We start from the raw sequence: 22,791 nt of genomic DNA, 5'->3' as shown, positions 1-22,791 counted from the left end.
TTGAATGAGAGGAGAGACTATTAGGAGGGGAAAAAATACAATACTACAATTAATGCTTCACCATCCATAATAGAAAACAAAAATTTTCTTTTTCAGGTTCTTCATTTTGCCATCCATAATACAAAACAAAAATTTTCTTCAAAAATTTTGTGACTCTCTCCAGAACATTCTCTCCATTTATCCCATTACCTGTAAGCCCTCTATGAAACAAACTACAAAATGTTATCAAGGAATATAAATATTTTAATAAAGTAGAAAGTTTTATGAAGTAAAAAGTATTTCTCACAAGAAAGCAACTTTATAAAGGCATAAGTTCTCCCAAAAATTATTTTCATATTTTAAAAAATTTGTTGAAAAAAATCCCAGAATGATTTTTAAAAATTTGATAAAAGACTAAACTTCATAGAACAGCTAAGAATAGGAACATTAAAAGAAAATTTACAATCTTGGTTGGAAGAATGATTACTATGCTCATGCCAAAGGTTGGCACAGTTGACACATTGTCCATGTAAAAATGGACAATTTTCTTGCACCAAAATAACAAGTGAAATTAGATGGGGAGGGGGTGCAGCTCAGATTCAGAGCATTTGCTAAGCACATGCAAGCCTTGGGCTCAAACTTCAGCACTGTTTATTAATTAGCTTATGACAAACTAGGGGAAAATCACTGTCATAGACAAATCAAAGAGACAGTTTAATCTAAAAGGTAAATAAGCATAGGACATGTCTATTTTAAAGTAGAAATAGGTCTAGGGATTTAGCTCAGTGGCTAAAAGGGCTTGCGTAGTAAGTGTGAGGTTGTGAGTTTGATCCCTGGTACCAAAAAAAAAGTAGAAATAAAAAACATCATATAAAATCTCCATAAATATGAAAAAATATTCTGTTAGCAATGAAATAAACACAAAGCACAAAGTAACCTTTTACTACTAAATTAGAAAATAAATTTAAAGCTGTAATTTGAAATTAGACATTAGATGTAGGTACTGGGTAGGCAGGTGGGCTTAAGAGCTGAACGGAAGGTGCTGGGGATTTAGCTCAGTGGCATAAGCACCTGCCTTGCAAGCAGGCAGCTGTGAGTTCAATCCCTGGTGCCAAGAAAAAGACCAAAAAAAAAGAGCTGAACGGAAAGAAATCAAAGTTATTGCATAAATGGTGTTCAAAGCCATGAGACGGGCTATACAACATTGTGAATGTGTCAGCCCTACTGATTTGTACCCTTATGAGTGTTTAAAAAGCTAGTAGACCATGAGAATGGATGGAACGATCAAAGGAATGGGTGAGAATAGAAAATAAAAAGGTTGAGGACTGAGTTCTAAGCCTCTCAAAGTGTTTGCAATCACTGTGATCAAAATTGTATTGACTGTGACCCACAACATGAAAAACATTTCACAACCTGAGCATTTACACACACATACACACACAAAAGTTTCACAAAACAATCGCTAGGAAAAAAAAAAAAACAATAGCTAGTTTTACTACATGTGTTTTCTAATATTGTCTATTCTATTTAATTCTTTTTTAATGTAAAAAAAATCAGAAAACTAAAGCTGAAACCAAGTTACACAGTGTGTAATAAGACAGGAGAATGAATAGACACTAAAAAGGTAAGGGGAAAAATAAGTGAGTCACAGAAGAAAAAGCTGGGAAGAAGAGTATAATTGGAGCATTTTGCTGAAAATTCTATGAAATTTTAACTGAGGTTCCATATCTCACTACTGGGTAACCACTGACGGGCTTGCTTAATTTATAGATTTTTGGTCTAACTAATAGCTAGAAAAATAATAAAAAATAAGCTTATTTTTAGGCATCATATTCACATATTATGAGCCCTTCATTTGCTCCTGATTTAACAGCAATTTATACAATTCAGAAAGAAAAGCAATTTATACTATTTCAGAAAAAAAAACAAGAAAGGAACTTTCTGGTTCTGGCTAGAGATTTAAACGTAGAAAATACAACTTGGGTGAGATTTTTGAAAACTATTTGGCTAGACATAGTGTTGCACACCTGTAATTCCAGCATTCTGGGAGAGCGAAGGAGAATTTCAAGTTTGAACACATCTTGGGCAACTAGGTGGCTTACTGAAACCCTGCTTCATAGATAGATAGACAGATAGATAAGTAGATAGATAGAGTGGGGATATACCAAATAGAAAAATGCTAGAAACCCAGTTGTCAATAACATATAATCTTTTTTGTTTTGTTTTTGTTTTTTGGGACAGGGTCTAGCAATATAATCTAGGCTGTCCGTGAACTCACTTATGTAGCCTAGGCTGTCTTTGAACTCACAGCAGTCCTCCCACCTCAACTTCCTGTGTGCTGGGCTTACAGAGTGCACGCACTACCACACCTGGCCAATGCAGGATAACCTTAACAATTTTCCAAATGCTGTGATTCAAACGTGTCCTCCAAAAAGCTCATGTTGAAAACTTAATCCCCAAGCAACACTTCAGGGAGGTAAAGCCCCGATAGGAAGTATTTTGGTCACAAGAGAGCTCCAATATCAGAAATAAATTAACACTGATTATAAAGCGGCTAGAGTCTGTAAGTTTGATTGTTAGCCCTCTCATCATTTTCCCTACCACTATGAGATCACACAGCAAGAAGATCTTTGCAAGGTGCCAGCACCTTGATATTGGACTTCCTAGCCTCTAGAACCATGAAATGTTAAATTTCTCTTTTTATAAGTTACCCAATCTGTAGTATCCTGTTTGGCAACATATATCAAACTAAGCTACTAAATACAATGTTGAAAACATTTTTCATCTAAAGAGTTTTGAAGAACACTTGTGGCCATGTAGTGGACAGACAAAAGAAACCTTTCCCTTACAAAGCAGTTATTTATCTTCCAAGAAACATTCAGCATACAGCCTGTACAGATCCTCTTATCCTGTTTTCTCTTTTATTCCAAAATCTATTTTTTTAAAGCAGGCTCATAAATACCCTTATTTTATTCCTCCTAACTAAATTTGTCTTCCTAAAATTTAGTGTATTTTACAGAATATAGTAATACTACTTTCTTATAAACTAGTGTCTACAAAAAAATTGATCAAGATTTTAAAATATTTTCACAGTCTACAAATAGGTCATGACCTCCAGGTTGGAAGCCTATAAATGAAAGGGAAATAAATCAGAAACAAGAATTTCAAGGAATGCCTAGTAAAAACCAGGAATGAGTAGCATCTGTTGTAGTCAAGGTTTGTAAGGAAAACAACTTAATATAGGACACATAATTTATAGTATTATTTTATCATAATCCCCAAAGAGTCAAACACAAAAAGTTCAGGAAATGTGTCCACACTAAAGACCCCAAAGAATCCAGCTGAGGCCACACATCGCTCAGCAATGTCCTTCATGGTCCAGCTGAAGACCTAGAGTCTATGACAATGCCTTTCACAAGTCCAAATGGAGGCCTACAGCTCACAACAATGACTCATGCAAGTCTGTTTCATGAATCTGTCCTGGGAAGGCCCAAAGGTCAGCAGTTGAATCTTGAAAGTCTGTGCCAGCAGAATGAAAGTCTGTGCCAGTTACGCTGAGGGTTCTGCAGTTGAGCCAGGAAACGATGCTCAAAATAAGGACCACAGCACCCCCCAAAAGTACCACAGCCATCCTCAGCAACCACAAGGTCCTGAGCTTCTCTAACAATAAGAACAGCTGAGTTTATATCAGGAAGTCAGCATGACTAGCTTCTCCAGTAGATTAAACATCACACTCTTCCTCTCTGGAGCCAGGAAGCGATACTCAAAGTAAGGACCAGAGCTGCCCCCAAAGTGAACCACAGCCATTCTCAGAGACAAGGCCCCCAGCTCTTATGATTATCAGAGCAGCCAAATTCATATCAGGAAAGAAGTTTGATAAGCTCCTGTAGGACAATCAGTGGCAACAGGAGAACCAATACCACCACCTCTTCCTCTTAGTTCTCCTTTTTGTTTTGTTGGTAACAATCCTCAGGTGGGCCATTCATACCCGACACCAGTGACCCTGTTCAGCTGGCTGTTACAAACTGACCACCAGTTGTCAATCTACCACAGTGTCCCAAAAGCCAACAGAAGAAAATTATTTCAAGAAGGTAGTTATTCACTGAATCAGCTGGTGCCAAGAGGTACTTTTAAAATGAGGACTAGGGACTGCCCAATGATTTGAAAATGATTCACTCGTAACCTTGACAAGAACAGCATTTGTAGAGACAAAGATCTCACTGGATAATCTTTTTTGCATTTATTTTCTTTGGACATTTCTATATTTTTGAATGTTCTAAATGCACTTTTAATGTCATAAAAACTATATAAACACAATGTAATACCAGTACTCTGGAAGCTGAAACAGTAAGCTTACAAGTTTGAGACCAGCTTGGACACCTCAGAAACTTAGTGAGATTCTGACGCAAAATTTTAAAAATTTAAATAAAAATCAAAAAGAGTTGGGGATGTAACTCAGTGTGAAGGCCCTGGGTTTAGTCTCTAGTACTACAAAAAAGTTATTTTTTAAAAATCTTGCTCTTTTAAAAATTTTCTCTTATAGAACATTTTGTGCCTTCATTGTACTAAATAAGTAAAATGTCACCAGCCTTAAAGCTAGAGGTCATCTAAACTTTCCCGATTCTTCTGCGCATTTCTGTCCCTGAAAGCCTTTATGAGAATATGAGGTCTAATTATTCCTCTTTAATGAAATCACTTTCTCTTTTCAAGGATTCAGACTATGTTTTACGCAAAATGATGGCCACAGGGCAACAGGGTCTAACAGAAATCCACGCCAATCCTCCTACCATTCTCAGGAAGTCATGCATCTTCAGGTATGAGACAGCTTTTCTATGTGACAGTAGATGTGAAAAACACATTCTGCTTACTATTACATACTGATTCATTCTAATAAACTCAGAATTTACATACACCAAAAGGTACATACAGAAAACGCACTATTTTTGTTTTCAGTTCTATGAGTTTTAATAATGCATATATATTTAGAGTCAACACAAATAGGTATAGGACAATTCTAGCACTTCTAATTAGTCTCTCAACCCATCCCTAAATGTTGAAATCATTGATCTGTTCTTCATTTGATTGGTTTTTAAAGAAAAACTGTTGTAGAACATTATTTGCCTGGACATATTAACTCTTTTCCCTTAAAGTCCTTTTAAAAACATATTCCATAGACACTTTGTATTAAAATTATGGGATTTTTTTTTTTTTGCTTAGGTATAGTCGTACACACGTGTAATCCCTGCTTGTTTTGGAGGCTGAGGTTAAAGAATCACATGTTCCAAGCCTGTCTAGGTAACTCATTGAGACTCTTCCTCAAAATAAAAAATTTAAAAAGGTGTGAGGGCTGAGGATATTGGAGACATAGTTCAGTACTATAGTGTCCTTGAATTAAATCCCTAGTGCCACCATAAGAAAGAAAAGAAAAAGCGAAGGAGAGATAAAGAAAGAAAAAAATTTGCAGGGCTGGGGACGTAGCTCAGTGACACAGCGCCTGCCTGGCAAGCGTGAGGCCCTGAATTCAGTTCCTGGCACCAAAAAGAAAGTAGGGGAAAAAAAGACCCCAAAAAAAGGAAAAGAAAAGAAAAAGATTTGCATATTTGAAAATATGATAGTGCTTTATTTTCTATAAATTTCATGTAAACATTTAATTCAACAAAACCCTGATGTGATTAAGAATAATCCTCCTTGCCAGAGCTCATCAGGTAATGTTAAGTCGCTTGTGAGCATTTATTTTTTATTTAAAGAAGTTGAGCAGAGGAAGAGAGAGGGATAAAATCAATGATGTTATATTCAATAAGACCCAGTTTTAAAATACTCAGAAGGGCTGTCCCCTGTGGAAGGCAGGGAATTCTACAACATTGAACAGATGTCCAACAGATCTTAGCTGAGAACACATCTTGCAAAAGGTACTGACTGTTTCATGGGGGGGGGGGGGGGGGTCCATGTACTTGCATAGGCCTTAACTCTACTCGGATTATTAGGCTAATTTGATACTTAGGTACATATGTTATTAAATTTTAATTTAGCCTCATACTAGAATGTTCATTCTGTCTCAAGATCTGTTCAACATAGTTATTTCTTGTGCTAGTCATGGTTTTGCTGAATATGTACTGCAAACGTGATGATAAAAATTAAAATTGAAAACAAAAAGAATTTTAGTGGAGTCCTGGTAACATCAGACTCCAGGACTCTGGATTCTTGTGTGTGACTTTAAGCAAATACCTTTGGAGGAATTCTGATAATAAGCTTTGTTATTACTATGCCTGAAAAATTTAGTATGCTACCCCGTAACTATGGTTTTCATAAATACAATAAATTGTATCTCAGCAGTAGCAAAAGGTGGGAATACTAGCAGAAAGACAGACTCCTATCCGTCATTACATGATTGATATTCTGAATTGTAAATGTGCTTTTTGAGACTGGGAGAAGCACTTGTTTCCTTACTTGTTCATTTGCTTTTGGTGATGGTAGTGATGCAGATTGAACCAGGGCTTCACAAATGCTAGGCAAGTGCTTAGCCAGTGAGCTGTATCCCTACCCCTTTTAATTTTTATTTTGAGACATCTCACTAAGATGCCCAGGCTGGTTCCAAACTTGTAAACTTCTTGCCTCAGCCTCTCAAATATTAGGGATTATAGGCATGTACCATCATTCCTCGCTAGCACTAGTATTTTTAATTGATTAATTAATTTTTTACTAGTACATGTTGCCATATATAATGATCACATTCATATCATGGGGAATTTGTACTGTACCTGGTATATCTTAATTATTTTTTCTCATTCCCTTCTCCTCCCTTTCACCCATCTTCTCCTCCCCCTTTACAAAACCTCTGCTTCCATCTCTTTTTTCCTATTCTTTTTTTTATTTAAAGAGAAAAAAGAAAGGAAATAAAAAACAAAGCAGTAAAAGGGTACAAGTAATACAGAATTTCAAGAAAAAAATATACAGTAAGAAATCACTAGTTAATAGGTTACATATTGTCATCTTAGAAACCATTGTCCAAATTATAAAATTAAAGCATATAAAGTGGACATTCATACAGTGAGATTGCAGACAGTTCTATTCAATGATCCAACAAAAGCTCAGTAATATGGTTTTCCATCCTACACACTCAAACATACATGCAGTTATATCCCTTAGACCATCTTCCTTTCCTCTCTTTTTGACAATAACAATTACACTTTTTGGGTTTTTTACTCCCACAGTTCTTACTGCTTTTTTTGAAGAGAATAAAACCAAATATGACTAAACAAAACAGAGTTGGTTAGAACAGAAGGATGGGCATAGTACATGATGCAAAAATAGAATACCAGGTGATAAAAATGGTTACCATTGTGCCTCTTGTTATTTTTAAAAAGATTTGCCTATATCATCAAGTATAATAGAATTGATCAAAGAAGTACAGAACAAGACCAATAAAACCTGGAGACCTTACAGGACTTCAAAAAAAAATAGTAGTCAAACCATAATGGGCATCATAGTAAATCTTATTGCCTTCAAAGTGGTTGCCTATACCCTCAAACTTGATATTATCAAACAAAATAGAATATAGTAAAATCAGACAGAACCAGAGAGAAATACTGGGGTTCAAATCAGGTTAATAGGAAAATTAAAAAGTTACTATAATATATCCCACTATTTTTAATTTAGTTTTCCCTTAATTGAAAAAAAATAAGAAAAAATAGATTAATTTTTTAAAAAGAGGGAGATTGAGATAAAAGAGGACATTATAACAGAACAACACAGGCCAGAACCGAACAATTTAAGCATCATTGTGTTTCACCCCCAGGTAATCTAACATAATAGTAGTCACCATAGTGCCTCTTTCCTTGAATTATTCGAGTATAACTTCGTATACTATAGCATCAAGCATATCAAGACAATGTGAAGCCATTCAAGAGGATGAAAGAATTACAGGGTATTTAGAACCAGCTAATAGAAAACGAACAACGGTTTCTATATTATCTCTTTGTCTATAAAAAATTTTGTTTATACTATCGCATATAGTAAAATATAGTAAGATACAACATGTTGAAACCAGTGGAAACAGATGTACAACAGCTCTTAGGACTTCAAATCAAGATATTAAATCAGCACTAGCTTTTATGATGTGTTGCTTTCTTCAAAACAGCTATTCGTACTATCACAGATACTAAAATCGAACAACCCAGGTTAAAACCATTGCAATTAATGAGTGAAAACATTATATGGCTTCAAACCAATATGATTGGGAATCCTGATTACCACATACTTTTATGTATTCTTATCATTTCTTACACTAGGGAAACTATTCGGTATTTGTACATGTGAGTTTGGTTTATTTCACTTATGAGTATGGTCTCAAGCTGCACCCATTTATTTATAAATATCTCAATGTGATCATTCCTTATAGCTGAGTAGTACTCCATTGTATAAAAATACCACAACTTTTTATCCATTCCTCAGTTGATGGACACTTAGGTTGTTTCCAAGATCTGGCTATTACAAATTGTGCTGCTATAAACATGGGTGCACATACATCACTGTGGCATGATGCTTTTAAGTTCTTCTGGGAATATGCCTAGAAGTGGAATAGCTGGGTCAAATGGGGCTTCCAGTCCCAGCTTTCTGAGAAATCTCCAGACTGACCTCCACAATGGTTGCACCACTCTACACTCCCACCAACAGTGCAGGAGAGTTCCTTTTTCCCCACAGCCTCTCCAGCATTTGTTGTTGGTGGTTTTCTTGATCTTGGCCATTCTTTCAGGAGTGAGATGAAATCTCAGTGTGGTTTTAATTTGCATTTCTCTAATGACTAATGATGATGAACATTTTTTCATATATTTATTTGCCATTTGTATTTCTTCATCTGAAAATTGTTTATTCATCTCAGATGCCCATTTTTGGATTGGATCTTTGAATTTTGGGGGACTGATTTTATAAAATTCTTTATATGTTTTAGACAGAAGTCCTTTGTCTGAGGGACAGTTCACTAAGATTTTTTCCCAGTTTGTGGGTTTTCTTTTCACTATGCTGGAGATTTCTTTTGACATGCAGAAACTTTTTAATAAGAAGTGATCCCAATTATTGACTCTGGGAAGTATTTCCTGTGCGGTTTGAGTCCTGTTCATGAATTCTCTACCTACTCCTATGTCTTTAAGGTTTTTAACCAATTTGTCTTCCAATAGATTTAGTGTTTCTGTTTTAATATTTAGATCTTTGATCCATTTAGATTTTATTTTAGTACATGGTGATAGGCACGGATCTAGTGTTAGTTTTCGGCATGTGGAGAGCCAGTTTTTCCAACACCATTTATTAAAGAGACTGTCACTCTTCCAGTGAACATGTTTGGCCCCTTTTTCAAAGATAAGGTGGTTGAGTGTGTTTTTAGTTGTGGTTTTATCTTCTAATATATTCCACTGATCTTTGGCTCTGTTTTGGTTTCAGCACCATGTTGATTTTACTACGGTTGCTTTGTAGTATAATTTCAAGTCAGGGATTGTGATGCCTCCTGCTTTGCCTTTGCTGCTTAGGACTGTCCTTGCTATTCTAGGTCTTTTCTCGCTCCTGATGAATTTTAGGAGTGATTTCTCGAGTTCTATGAGGTATGTTGATGGTATTTTTATCGGGATTGTATTGAATCTGTATAAAAGTTTTGGGAGAATGGCCATTTTCACAATATTTATTCTTCCTATCTATGAGCAAGGAATGTCTTTCTATTTTCCGAGATAGTCTTCAATTTCATTTTTCAGTGCATTATAAATTTCCCTGTATAGGTCTTGCACTTCTTTCATGAGAGTAATTCCTAAATATTTCATTTTTTTGGTTGCTTGTGTGAAGGGTGTGGCTTCTCTTATTTCTCTCTCTGTGATTTTGTTGTCAGTATATAGAAGCCCTATTGATTTTTGAGTATTGATTTTATATCCAGCTACATTACTGAATTTATTTATTATATCTAGGAGTCTTTCAGTGGAGTTTTGGGGATCTTCTATATAGAGTATCATGTCATCTGCAAATAATGATAATTTAACTTCTTCTTTTCCTATCTTTACGCCTTTTATTTCACTCTCTTGTCTAATTGCTCTGACTAGTATTTCTAGTACTATATTAAATAGAAGCGGTGATAAGGGACATCCTTGTCTTGTGCCTGATTTTAAAGTAAAGGCCTTCAATTTTTGGCCATTTAGTATGATATTGGCTGTTGGTTTGTCATAGACAGCCTTTATTATATTGAAGTAAAGACTATCTATTCCAATTTTCTACAAGGTTCTTATCATAAATGAATGTTGGACCTTATCAAAAGCTTTTTCTGCATCTATAGAAATGATCATGTGATTCTTACTTTTGGCTCTATTGATATGGTGTATTACATTTATTAATTTATGTATATTGAACCATCCCTGCATGCCTGGGATGAATCCCACTTGGTCATGGTATATGATCTTCTTGATGATTTGCTGCATCCTATTTGCCAATATTTTAGTGAGGATTTTTGCATCTGTGTTCATTAGGGAAATTGGTTTGTAGTTCTCTTTTTCAGTTGGGTCCTTCTCAGGTTTTGGTACTAGAGTAATATTTGCTTCTAGGAATGATTTAGGAAGGATTGCTTCCCTTTCAATTTCACTGAAGAGTTTGAGGAGTGTTGGCATTAGGTCTTCTTTGTATTTCTTGAAGAATTCTGCAGTGAATCCGTCTGGGCCTGGGCTCTTCTTTGCAGGTAAAGATTTAATTATGTTTTCAATTTCATTAATAGAAATTGAGTTATTCAGCAGTTTTACATCTTTATGACCTAGCTTTGGTACTTCGTATGCTTCTAGGAATCTATTTCCTCTGTGTTATCAAACCTTTGAGAGTAGAGGTTTTTGAAATAGGTGTTGAAGATCTTCTATATTTCTATAGGGTCTGTAGTAATTTCGCCTCTTTCATTCTTTATTCCATGAAATTGAGCTTTTTCTTCCCTTTTTAAAAATAAGGTTGGCTAGGGGCTTGTCGATTTTATTTATTCTTTCAAAGAACCAACTCTTTGATTCATTGATTTTTTGGATTTTTTTTAGTCTCTAATGCATTGATTTCTGCTCTGATTTTTGTAATTTCTTCTCTTCTTTTGGCTTTGGGCTTGACTTGCTCTTCTTTTTCTAGATGTTTGAGATGTAACATCAGGTTATTTATTTGTATTCATTCCGTTTTCCTGATGTGGGAACTCAGTGCAATAAATTTTCCTATGAGGACAGCTTTCATTGCATCCCACAGATTCCAGTAAGTTGTATTTGTGTTTTCATTTGTTTGTAGGTATTGTTTAATTTCTTCTTTAATTTCCTCTGTGACCCACTGATTACTCAAGAGTGTGTTATTCAGTTTCCATGTGTTTGTGGGATTTTTGTAGTATCTTTTATCATTAATTTCTAATTTCATAGCACAATGGTCTGATAGCATGCAAGGAATAATTTCAACCCTTTTGCATTTATTTAAATATATTCTGTAAATTAATATATGGTCTATTTTAGAGAATGACCCATGTACTGCTGAGAATTATGTGTATTCTGTTGTTGTTGGGTGGAATACTCTGTATGTGTCTATCAAGTCCATTTGTTCACAGGAGTAATTTAGTTCTTTTATTTCTTTGATGATTTTCTGTCTGGTTGATCTGTCCATTGGTGTCAATGGTGTGTTAAGATCTCGTGCTACAATTATGTTACTGATAATTTGGTTTTTCATTTCTGTTAGTACTTGTTTTATGTAACTGGGTGCTCTGGAGTTTGGTGCATATATATTTAAGATAGTTATCTCTTCCTCTTGTAGTTTTCCCCTAACCAGTATGCAGTGCCCTTCTTTATCCCTTCTGATCATTATTGGCTTGAAGTTCACATTGTCTGCAAACAGAATAGCTACCCCCACTTTTTTTTGATTCCTGTTGCATTAAGTATTGTTTTCCATCCTTTGACTTTTAGTCTGTGAGTATCCTTTTGGGTTAGATGGGTTTCTTGTAGACAGCATATGGTTGGATTTTGTTTCTTGATCCATTCTGCCAGTCTGTTTCTCTTAATTGGTGCATTGAGACCATTTACATTAATGGTTATAACTGTTATATATTGGTTTATTGTTGACATGTTATCTTTCTGCTATTGCATCTTTATCTTTCTATTCTGTTTAATTGTCTGCTTTGTTTAGTAGTTTTTTCCTAAATGTATCTAGGCTGTCTTTCAGTATTCTTTGCAAGGTTGGCTTGGTGATCACGAAGTTTTTCAGCTATTCTTTGTCATGGAAGTATCTTATTTCTCCATCGATTTTGAAGGACAGTTTTTCAGGGTACATCAGTCTATTTTGGAAATCATTTTCCTTTCGGATCTGAAATGCTTCACTCTCTTTTTGACTATATTGTTTGTGCTGAGAAGTCTGCTGTGATTCTGATAGGTTTTCCTTTATAGGTGATCTGTCTTTTCTCTCTGACAGATTTTAATATTCTATTCTTTTGTTTGATTTCTGGGATGGTGATTATTATATGTCTGGGTGTAGTTTTATCTTGGTTATGGCTATTTGGGGTTCTGTATGCTTCATTGATCTTGATAGCAGTTTCCCATCTCGTGTTTGGGAAATTTTCAGCTATTACTCCTCTAAATATCCTTTATGTTGTCCCCTTCTTTTTCATTTATCCCTATCAACCTTATGTTGTTCCTCTTTGCGTCATCTTACAGGTGTTGAATTGTTATTTCCTGATTTCTTGTTATTTTTAAAAGATCTTTCCTTTCCTGTTCACTGGCTACAATCTTGTCTTCAAGGTCTGAAATTCTATCTTCACATTCATTGAGGCGGTTTTTACAACTTTCAATGGAGTTTTTTATTTCCTGTATATCTCTTTGCATCTGCTTTATATATTCTGTTTGTTTCTTATATTATTCATCCAGGGGTTCTATCTTTTTGTTTAGTTCCTCCAATTTTTTAACTGTGTCTTCTTTAGATATGTTCAGCATCTCCTTCATTTCTTTTATCATTTCTTTTTTTACCTGAGAGATTATTTTTAGTTTGAATTCCTTTAAGGCTTCCCAAAGTTGTTTTTTTATTTCAGTTACTATTATTTCAGGTATGTGGCATGTATTTTCTTCTATGCACATGGCTCCTATGCTTTCCTGGGATGGCCTGGATGTTTGAGATTGCATTTTGGTCTTTCATTTTGTCATCTTCCTATATTTTCAAGCTTCAAGTGTTGTTCCAAGTGAGGGAGAGAGGTCCACCAGGCTGGGCCGGGGTTCTATGGCTCCGCCAGACTCACTGTTCCCAGCAGGAAACCGCAGCCTGGCCCCGAGGCGAGGAAGAGAGTTCCACCAGGCTGGGACGGGATTCCACGCCTTGGCCCAACTCCTTCAATTCTTTTTTAAAAATCCCTTTTCTCTTCCTTTTTTCTCCATTCCCCTTTCCCTTTTTACCTTTTCCATTGGAACATGTTCTTCCTACTTCCCAATATCTATCCTCAGTTTTTCTTAAAAAAGAGAAACAATGCAATATTTAAACTTGTGTGTCTGGTGTGTGTGTGTGTGTGTGTGTGTGTGTGTGTGTGTGTGCATGTGCTGGGGATTGAACTCACAACCTCACATTGCCAAGCAAGCACTTACACCACTGAGCTAAATCTTCAGCCCCAGTGTGTATGACTAATTTCACTTAAGATTGTTGTCTCAAGACACATTTGCTTACCTAAAAACATGTCAAGTTTATCCTTTATGGCAGAGTAGTACCCTGTTTTATATAAATAACACATTCTCTTTACCCATTCATCTGCTGGTGAGTGTGTGAGCTGTTTCCAAGATTGAGCTATTATAAATTGTGCTGCTGTAAACCTAGCTATGTATGTATCATTGTGGTATGATGACTTCAACTCTTTGAGGGAGATACCTAGAAGAAAATAGCTGGGTCAAATGCAACCTAGTTTTAGTTTTTTGAGGGATCTTCATATTGATTTCCGTAGTGGTTATACCAGTTTACACTCCCACTGACAATAGAGAATGGTTCCTTTTCCCACTGCCATGCCAGCACTTCTTATTGGTTAATTTCTTGATGATATCCATTCTTTCTGAAGTGACATGGAACCCAAGCACTGTTTTAAGTAGCATTTCTCTAATGATCAGACACGTTTAACGTTTTTATGTAATTACTTGCTGTTTGTGCTTCATCTGAGAAGTGTCTACTCATTTCACATGCCCATTTTTGGACTGGATCATTAAATATGAGAGGCCTAATTTTTTTTTAGTTTTTAGGATTAATCCTTTGAGGACTAGCTGGCAAAATATTTTCCCATTCTGTGGGTTATCTCTTCACTCTGTTGACAGTTTCCTTTGCTGAGGAGAAGCTTTGATGTAATCCCAGGTATTGAGCCTTTGTGATATTCCCTGTGCAACTGATTTTGTTCATAAAATCTTTGCCTATGTCTTCAAGAGTTATCTATTTGTCCTCCAATGGATTCTTTCTGTGTTAATATTTAGATCTTTCATTTCTATTTTAGTTTATTGTATGATGAGAGCTATGGGTATAGGTTCAATCATTAGCATGTGGAAAGCCATTTTTTCCAGAACTATTTCTTAAAGATACTATCTTTCTTTCAATGAAGGTGTTTAGCCCCTTTGTCAAAGAATAAAGGGGTAGCATCCCTGTATCATAGAGATGGGGAAAAAGAAATAAAAAGAGATATGTCTATGCCTCACTACAGAAAGAAGGAGGAAATACATTTCCACTAAAATTTCACTAAAGCAAATATAGATGCCCTGTCCAGATCCCCAGTTATGCCTTTTGCCAGCTGCTATCAGTGCTGCTGCAGGTAACAACACTTCACATTGTAATTTTCTTTGAAGGTGTGCCCTTAAGGAATTGGAGCCTCTTACCAAGGTACCTTGGAGTTACAGTGAACACTCTCCTACCCCAAGACTGGTAGCACAGATCAAAGCAGCTTACAGCAATCATTAACTAACGTCAGGATGTGAAAGACCCCTCCCTTCCTTCAGGACAGGACAGTAGACCTCCCAGATCTACCTCACCTGAAATTACAATCCTACTTAGCTTCTCCCGTTTCCCTATTCTGCTTCCCTCAGTCCCTCTCAGGTTTCTCCAGAGAACAGGTACTCCTTCTGTTCATAAAGGATACATAAAGCATCCTTGTTAGGCTCTGCTTCTGGGGAACCCAACCTAACACTCCTTACTCTTTCTGGTATTCAACTAACCAATACTGATTGGGCTATAAGTGAAGGAAAAAACCCAACAGTTCCATATAAGTACCTCTATACTAAAGCCAATAGAGCAGAACATGGAAATGCAGACTAACTTGGGAACTGCTACTTTAGATTGGGTGGTAGGGAAGGCTTCCCTGCTGAAAGGAGGTTTGAGCAAAGAAAGAGCCAGCTAAGCTGAGCTGAGAGCCCTGCAACATCCAGGGGTACAGCATGGTAAGCAGGTGAAACAGCAACAAGGGCTTAGTGGTGGGAGTTGGGTGGATGCAAGAGAGAGTAATTCTGTATTTTGGTATGGAACTCTGTAAACAGGATGGTGGTTAATATCCCTGTGTCTATTTGGATTTGGTTTCAGAGATTTCCTTTTTAAATGTATAGACAGTTCTGAAGTTGTTTTGGCCTCTGTCTATGGGGAGACCCACATAGTAATTCCGCTTCGTGAGAGAACAGGAGAGGCTCTGGGACTCCTTGATGTTAACATTGGCCACACCAAAATGTTGTTATACCAAGAATATAAAGATCTACAGAAAATGACAAAGATGATCCATGCTGCCTGCTCTGAAATACTGGGAGAATTCTCCGGAGAAATAAAGAAAAACATTGTTTTAGGTACAGTTAATGTGGTAACAGTCTGGATTTATGGGTCTAATAGATTTGGGATAAATCACAGGCAATGTGAGGAAGGATTCCTTTTTCTAACATGAATTATTTCAATATATAGATCTTTCCATGTGAAAAGAATTCCTCTATGAAGTACTAGCCTTATGAGTATGGTCTGTAAAGCAAAGGACATGGAATCATATTATCTTGGTTAAATCCATACAGTCTTAGAATTGAAAGGACTCATAAAGGCAAAATAGAAATAGCCTTATTAAATGCCCCAATGCTGGGGATTTAGTTCAACAGCATAAGTGCCTGCCTGGCAAAGCACAAGGAGGTCGTAAATTCAATCCCTGGTATCAAAAAAAAAAAAAAAAGCCCCATTATGATTTAAGCACTTTAGGTATGTTCTTTCATTTAACCTTTATAATCTTATGAGCTAACTGGAAATACCCCATTTTGTAGATAAGGAAAGTGATGTTCAGAGAATGCAAACAAAAAAAAATGGTATAGGCTGGATTTGAACCTAGGTTGGGGGGACACTTTTCATTACACAGCATTAATCAATCAGAACATCTCATCTTTCAGAATAGGAGTTAAAACCCAAAAGTCAAATGGAGGGGCTGGGGATTTAGCTCAGCGGCATAAGCACCTGCCTTGCAAGCATGCGGTCGTGAGTTCGATCTCCAGTACCGATAAAAAGGAAAAAGACAAAAAAAAAAAAAGTCAAGTGGATTTTCCAAGCTAGTTACAATAACAAGCTAGTGACAGAGCCAAGATTAGATCCTAGTTTTTGTGATTACTAGGCTACTCTTAGCACAGTAGCAGTTTGGAGAGAAGGGTAAGAAAAAAAGAAGGCATAGAAACTCTTGGCTAGAATGAAGTAGATAAAATTAAAGTAACACTATTTGAGACTACTAACCATTACATAGACTAGGATAAGAAAGAAGAAAACTAGGCATGGGGACTGTCACCTTTGCCCCATTTATGCAAAGCGCTAAAGCAGGAGGATCACTTGAATCCAAGGATCTGATACCAACCTGGGCAACATAATAAGTCTTCTGTCTCAGAAGAAGGAGAAGGAGGTGGTAAAGGAAGAGAAGGGAAAGAAAAGGAAGGGGAGGACAAAGAGGAGGGGGGGAGGAAGAGAAAGAGAAAACTCCTGAGTTTTATTATATGTAAAGCCTAAGACAATATGTTTTTATGTATATTATGTTTTATGTATATCATCTAATTCCCACAGCTCACCAGTGAGGTAAAAAGAGAAAGATATTTTGAAAAATAGAACTAATAAGAGAAAGAGCATGTATTTAAGTTAAGGTCTAACCCTGAAACCCGAGTTCTTAAAGCTTCCTTCCTATGAACTGTACTAGGGTAATTCCATTTCTCCCTTTTGATTTTATTGCCAAAGAAATTTAAGATTGTTTAAATTCATAGGACCTGAACTTCCTTTTTCCTGAAGGAAAATGTTTACTAGACTATGCTTAGAATCCTATATGCTCAGAATGTGTCTGACTGAATGTCAATGTAAGATGTTACTCTGTTATTCCAGAAATTGAAAAAACAGGGGAAGTCCAAAGAGCAGGAATTCTCTTTTTCCGAGTCATGCTGCAGGAGCTGCAGCAATGCTTCCAACTACTCAGTCCCATGGACTTCGTGTCAGTCTTGATTTACGAACATAAACCTCAAGCAGAGCCAAAGTCTCCTCAAGACGGCAAGCCCCAGGAGTTTGAACTCAACATAAATCTAATACGTGACATTCTGAAAGGAGTTATTTTAGTCTTTCATCCAGAGTTGGAATTTTCAGATGACTTTGGAAGCTGGGATCAGTGTAAACTTGTACGTTTTTAAATTGCTTTTTTGTTGTTGCTGTTGTTGAATAACAACTTATATAAATATACATGTATGAAATATAATGACACAGTTCACAAATATACAAAAGAAAGAATCTTCACATAATGACACATTTATATAACCTGCACCTAGGTTAAAAAAAAGCAGGGCATTAGTGGCATCCCCAAAGCCTTCCTTTGTGCCCTTCCCCATTAGCTCCCCCAACCCAACTCACACACCCCATTCACAGCCACGATCTCGACATCTAACATTATAGGTTGGTTTGACCTGTTTGAAAATATATATAAATACAGTCATGTGAACTGCGCACTGTGTCTCTACTTATTAGTGACCTTATTATTTATGAGTGACTTCTACTTTTGTTCTCTGTTCACAGTATGTTAACAAGTATTTAGTGGACCGTATTTGTTCCTTTGACCCAACTGCTAGCCATATGAAAGTTAATTTACGGGTTATTGATGAAAATATCAGAGGTAAGTTCCTACTTACTCAGTTTAAATCGATACTAACAGAAATAAAAAGCAATTGTAACTAAGAAAAATTTTTATTAGAATAAAGCAAGGAGCTCATAGATTTTTAGGAGAAGATGTTATAATTGTTAAGTTTTTTTAAAAATAGGAACACAGAGCTGGGGATTTAGCTCAGTGCCATAAGTGCCTGCCTGGCAAGCATGAGGTTGTGAGTTCAATCCCTGGTACCAAAAAAAAAAAAAAAAAGAGAGAGACAAAAATAAAATAGGACCACAATCTACTGTGTTCAACAAAGTTACTATCTATGCTATACATATGAGAATTCAAAAGTGCATTTAATATCTCCCACCTACTGACTACATATGCATTATTCATTTAAAAAAAAAACAAAAACAAAAAGCAAAGCCAGGCATCATGGTGTGTGTCTACAGCCTCAGCTGCTCGGGAGACAGAGGCCAAAAGATAAACTTGAGTCCAAGAGTTTGAAACTTGTCTGGGTGACACAATGAGACACTCATCTCAACAAAGAAGAGAGAGAAGAAAAGAGAAGAGATTAAAAAAAAGAGAAGGAAAGAGATAAGAAAAGGGAAGAGAAGAGAAGAGAAAAAAAAAGCAAATACAGGCTTCAGTGCGAATAGGGACATGAGCAACCAAGCTGTTATTATTTTCAGCTTCATTAAAGAACCAAAGAAAATAATAGCTCATTCCTCTATACAGACTAGTAATACAAACTTTTGGGAAGAGGAGAATCAGCAGGACAACAGAGAGTAAGGCTCTGAGGTTTGAGAAGGTGACGCTTCTTTGGTCACAGAGAGTAGGTCACATCCAAAAGTAAATATACAAACCCAAGCTTATGTTCCTCCGCTCATTTGTATTCCTCCATAGACAACTCGAGCCATACACGTGCGTGAGCTATCAAGAAATGCATTTCAATTTTGATTCTGCTTTCTTATAAAAAGCTCATCCTTCCTTAGGAAAATTAGTAATCACTCCCTAGCCCTAGCCTTCTCCATCCTCTCCCCTTCTTCTACTCTGTGCAGATTCCAGACCCAGTCAGATGGTTTCTGCATTTCTCAAATACATATACAGAGAGCCTCAGAGTCAGAGAAACCCCTAGGAAGGAAAAGGTGCCCCCAGAGAAGTGGACTCATGTAACATAGGGTGGTGCAATGGTGATCCAGGTGGATGGATGTGAAAGAGATCATCTGGCTAGGAAGGTGAAATGATTCACAAATTATAGGAATGTTAGAGAACAGGAGAGAATATGAGATTCACATAAAATTTAACACAATTGAATGTAGACCATAATTGATCTGAATCAAGTTCAGAATTCCTATTTGAAATGGGGCTTCCATTATAGTCTTGTGGCTCTAAGCTCATTCACGGAAGCCTCTGGATTCATAGGTGTTACAGGTATAGCTTCTAACGAGCTAGTAGAAATGGTCCAACCACAAAAATGAATATTTGTTCACTGTGTACTTTGGTGGTGAGGGGAGAGGGAGCTTGGAATGAAATCTTCACACAGAGCTACATCCTCATATCTTTATTCATTTTTTAACAATTTTGAGACAGGTACTCACTAGGTTACTAAGTTATCCAGGCTGGGCTCAAACTTGAAATCCTCCTGCTCCAGCCTCCCAGAGAACTGACATTACAGGAATGCACCACCATGCCCACCTTCACTGTATGCTTTTATAGACTCAGCCTATACTTGTCCACCATTCATGGAGGAATTAAAGCTCAGAAGAAATGTTTCTGACAGCTGTGCCCTTGGCCTGCCTAACTCCCAGACTCAGCCTCACCTGGTTATTACTCTTCTTTTTGAAGTAGATTTAGTGTCTGCCATGAAGCCCAGCTTCACCATCCCCAGAGTGTGACCAGTTTATCAATTAATATTTTCTCAAATCCCTACTCCACTTTGGTCTTGCCAGCCCCTAATTGGGAGCCTGTGTCCAGGGTCCCTTATGTGCTCTCTGAGTTACAGTTCCCTTCCTGGGTAAGGACTCAGCCATCCACCAATGTCTAATTCAGTCCCTCTGTCAGACACGCACAGGGGATTAAGGGGCAGGCCTCTCTATTTCCACCTTGCAAGTTGCTCAGGAATTGGCTCTCAGCAGATGAGAGGCTCATCTTTAGCCACGGGAGCCATTTGTGGCGTTGCACCAATGCCTCAAGGGAATCTCTCCAGGATCTGTCTTCACTTTGCCTATGTGAACTACCTATTCTGTTGTCATGTACTGCTCCTTTGTCTGAACACACACTCAAATTTCTATTTCTCTGCTTGCCTCTGTTTTGAACTATGCCAGCTGATTCTTGAGCAGTCTGAACGCGCCACGATCCCGACCACTTTCCGCTTTCCAGTAGTGCCCTCACATGGCAGGAATTATAACTGCAGTTAGCGGAGCTGGAGTGCCCTGTTAACACCACCGCCACCAAATCTTTAGCATTATCACAGTCTGTAGCAATCAAGAAAGTTCATAGGCCACCCAAATACAAATCTTCTCTTCTTCCAATACAGTTATATCAGAAAATTCTAAGCTCCCTGGATGGAGGAAAGGAGAGAAACTCTTTGGGGGCAATGTTCCATTTGTGCCAGGAGAGAAGTCGCCTAGCAGGGAAATCCATTATTGCTCAAAGTTTACATGGCCTTCTAGCACTTTAACTAAGGCTCCTAATCAATGGCCATTCCTAGCATGAAATTACATGAGCAATATCAGTAGGTTTTGCCTGAATGGTGACACACTGTTGTATTACATAGCAGAGTTCTTAACCCACCATATCTTCTGAATTAATGATTTTTACCAAGAAGATAGAATTAAGACTGGTGATACATCCATACTGTCTCATGGTTTCTGTTCCCAACTCTGGTCCATTTTACCATAGTTTGAAAAAGGGGTATTTTGTATTCTGGTGGAACTCTAAGGAGCTTGGCCTGCCTTAAATGAAGGTAGTCACCTATAATACTGCACTGAGCAGCTCCATTCAGCAGGCCTGGCTTCCTAAGGCTGCTTATTGTATATAAATGCTGTGACCACTTGCAGTAGCGGCATGGTTAGCTGTGTATTCAGTAGTTCATCAATAGCTCTTATCATGTGTCTCTGTGCTTCAGGTACTCCTAGTAGTTGTTGTCTTTTACAGGAAAAGCAAGACCTGCCCACCTTCTTGAGGCTCTTTCTCCCTACTCCTCTTTGGATCTCTGTTGCCAGCCTTACCTGGTCCTTTTGTAGGTGCCCCATACCTCTCCCAAGAAGAGCTAATTTCCATTGTATGACAAGAATCTCTGATGCCTTAGAACCTGTGTTTCTGTAAAGTGACCACACCTCCTTCCCAAGCCTAGACTCAAGCTTGTCCACAGGCTCTAAGGAGTCTTCCAGGCTCACTTCTTCTACAGGAGTCCATGCGGATCCCTTACATTCTCAGTTCCAAGTTATTCAGAGAGAAAAAGAAAATCAAAGCAGCAATTATCTTTGTGTTCCTTACCACCCCTTTTGATTTTAAATTTTGAAGTTTTCAAATGGTTTCAACTTTTCCAGATAATAACACCACTATTTTGAGTTCTGATTAAAGACTTTTAAAATCAGTTAAGTGAAAAAATTTCTCTATTTAATTTGAAATTCATGTTTTAATTTTAGTGAATGTTGAAACAATTTCCCATCTCAAAAAGTTTTTAAATTATGTATTTTTGCTAACGTACTTTAAAGGCTCAAATAAAACAAAAAATATAGGACAACTTACTTGGGACCCCCTCTGCTGCTCTGTCAGACAGAAGCTTTCTTTCTCTCAGTAAATATATCCTGCTCTTAACTTTCGTTGTTCCTAAAATTCATTAAGGTTGAGAGTTTCATTCCAATGTACCATTTGGAGGTCTTCCTCTGAGATCATTGGACAAAGGTAAAAGTTTGCTTTGTTTCATAGACTCTGGACTGAGACACGTTTAGCTAACAAATTTTTACTCTATAAAAGTTCCTAGAAAAGACAAGAGTCCTTGGAAACCCACTCACGATCCCTTCTGTCTTTCTCAGACATAGGGTTTTTTTCTCTCAATAAATATATTCTGCTCTTTAAAAACAAATATATGTATATAATTTTTTTTTGAGACAAAGTCTCACTGGGTCATTCAGACTGGTCTGATGTAGCCAAGGCTGGCCTTGAACTTGCTCAGCCTTCTGAGTGCTGAATTACAAGCACAAATCACCACACCTGGCAACTAAAAATAATTTAAAAGTCACTAACCCATCTCTTATTTTCACCAGATACCCTCACCAGAGGCAAATCTTTTACTGTTTCTTATGGCATTTGCGCATCTGTTTCTAGTATTAGGTGCGTATTGCTGTCTTTTGAGTCTCCAGTTCTGAACTTCATTAATTGATTTTCTATTGTTCTAGACAAGCATTTGTTTCTTCTGCATTCCTTAATGTCTTACCTCAGCCTCCCAACGTGGCTATATTATAACTTGTGTTATTAAACTTGTGTAATTAAAATGTGCTTGTGCGATTTTGGCTATCCAAATATTATCTGTAGCTGAGCACTGTGGTATATGGTAATTGTAACTTTTACCTTTTTGTTAAAGTAAATATTGCCTCACTTTGAAAGCTCTCAGGGCTAGGGATATAGCTCAGGGGCACAGCACCTGCCTGGCAAGCATGAGATTGTAAGTTTAACACCCAGTACTTAAATAAATAAATAAATGTCTC

The 22,791-nt window shown here is 37.0% G+C and overlaps 1 protein-coding gene across 4 annotated transcripts in view; it reads left to right on the top strand.

The window, feature by feature from the left end:
- Positions 1-22,791, top strand: part of Efcab5 (EF-hand calcium binding domain 5) — a 170,982-nt gene that overhangs the window by 135,770 nt on the left and 12,421 nt on the right. For 3 of the 4 annotated variants that reach the window (XM_063251107.1, XM_063251105.1, XM_063251106.1), the window contains 4 exons: positions 4,690-4,793; positions 15,529-15,782; positions 17,326-17,612; positions 18,004-18,100. In XM_063251107.1, coding sequence (XP_063107177.1) covers positions 4,690-4,793; positions 15,529-15,782; positions 17,326-17,612; positions 18,004-18,100 — 742 coding nt within the window. The remainder of the gene's footprint in view (positions 1-4,689; positions 4,794-15,528; positions 15,783-17,325; positions 17,613-18,003; positions 18,101-22,791) is intronic. The other variant, XR_010048216.1, reaches the window with a different exon arrangement.

Source organism: Cavia porcellus, unplaced genomic scaffold (assembly GCF_034190915.1).
Source record: "Cavia porcellus strain 051 isolate PalLab524CR breed Dunkin Hartley unplaced genomic scaffold, mCavPor4.1 scaffold_6, whole genome shotgun sequence".
NCBI classification, from domain to species: domain Eukaryota; kingdom Metazoa; phylum Chordata; class Mammalia; order Rodentia; family Caviidae; genus Cavia; species Cavia porcellus.
The sequence above is the reverse complement of the archived record's forward strand: the minus strand, read 5'-3'. Positions and strand labels throughout refer to the sequence as shown.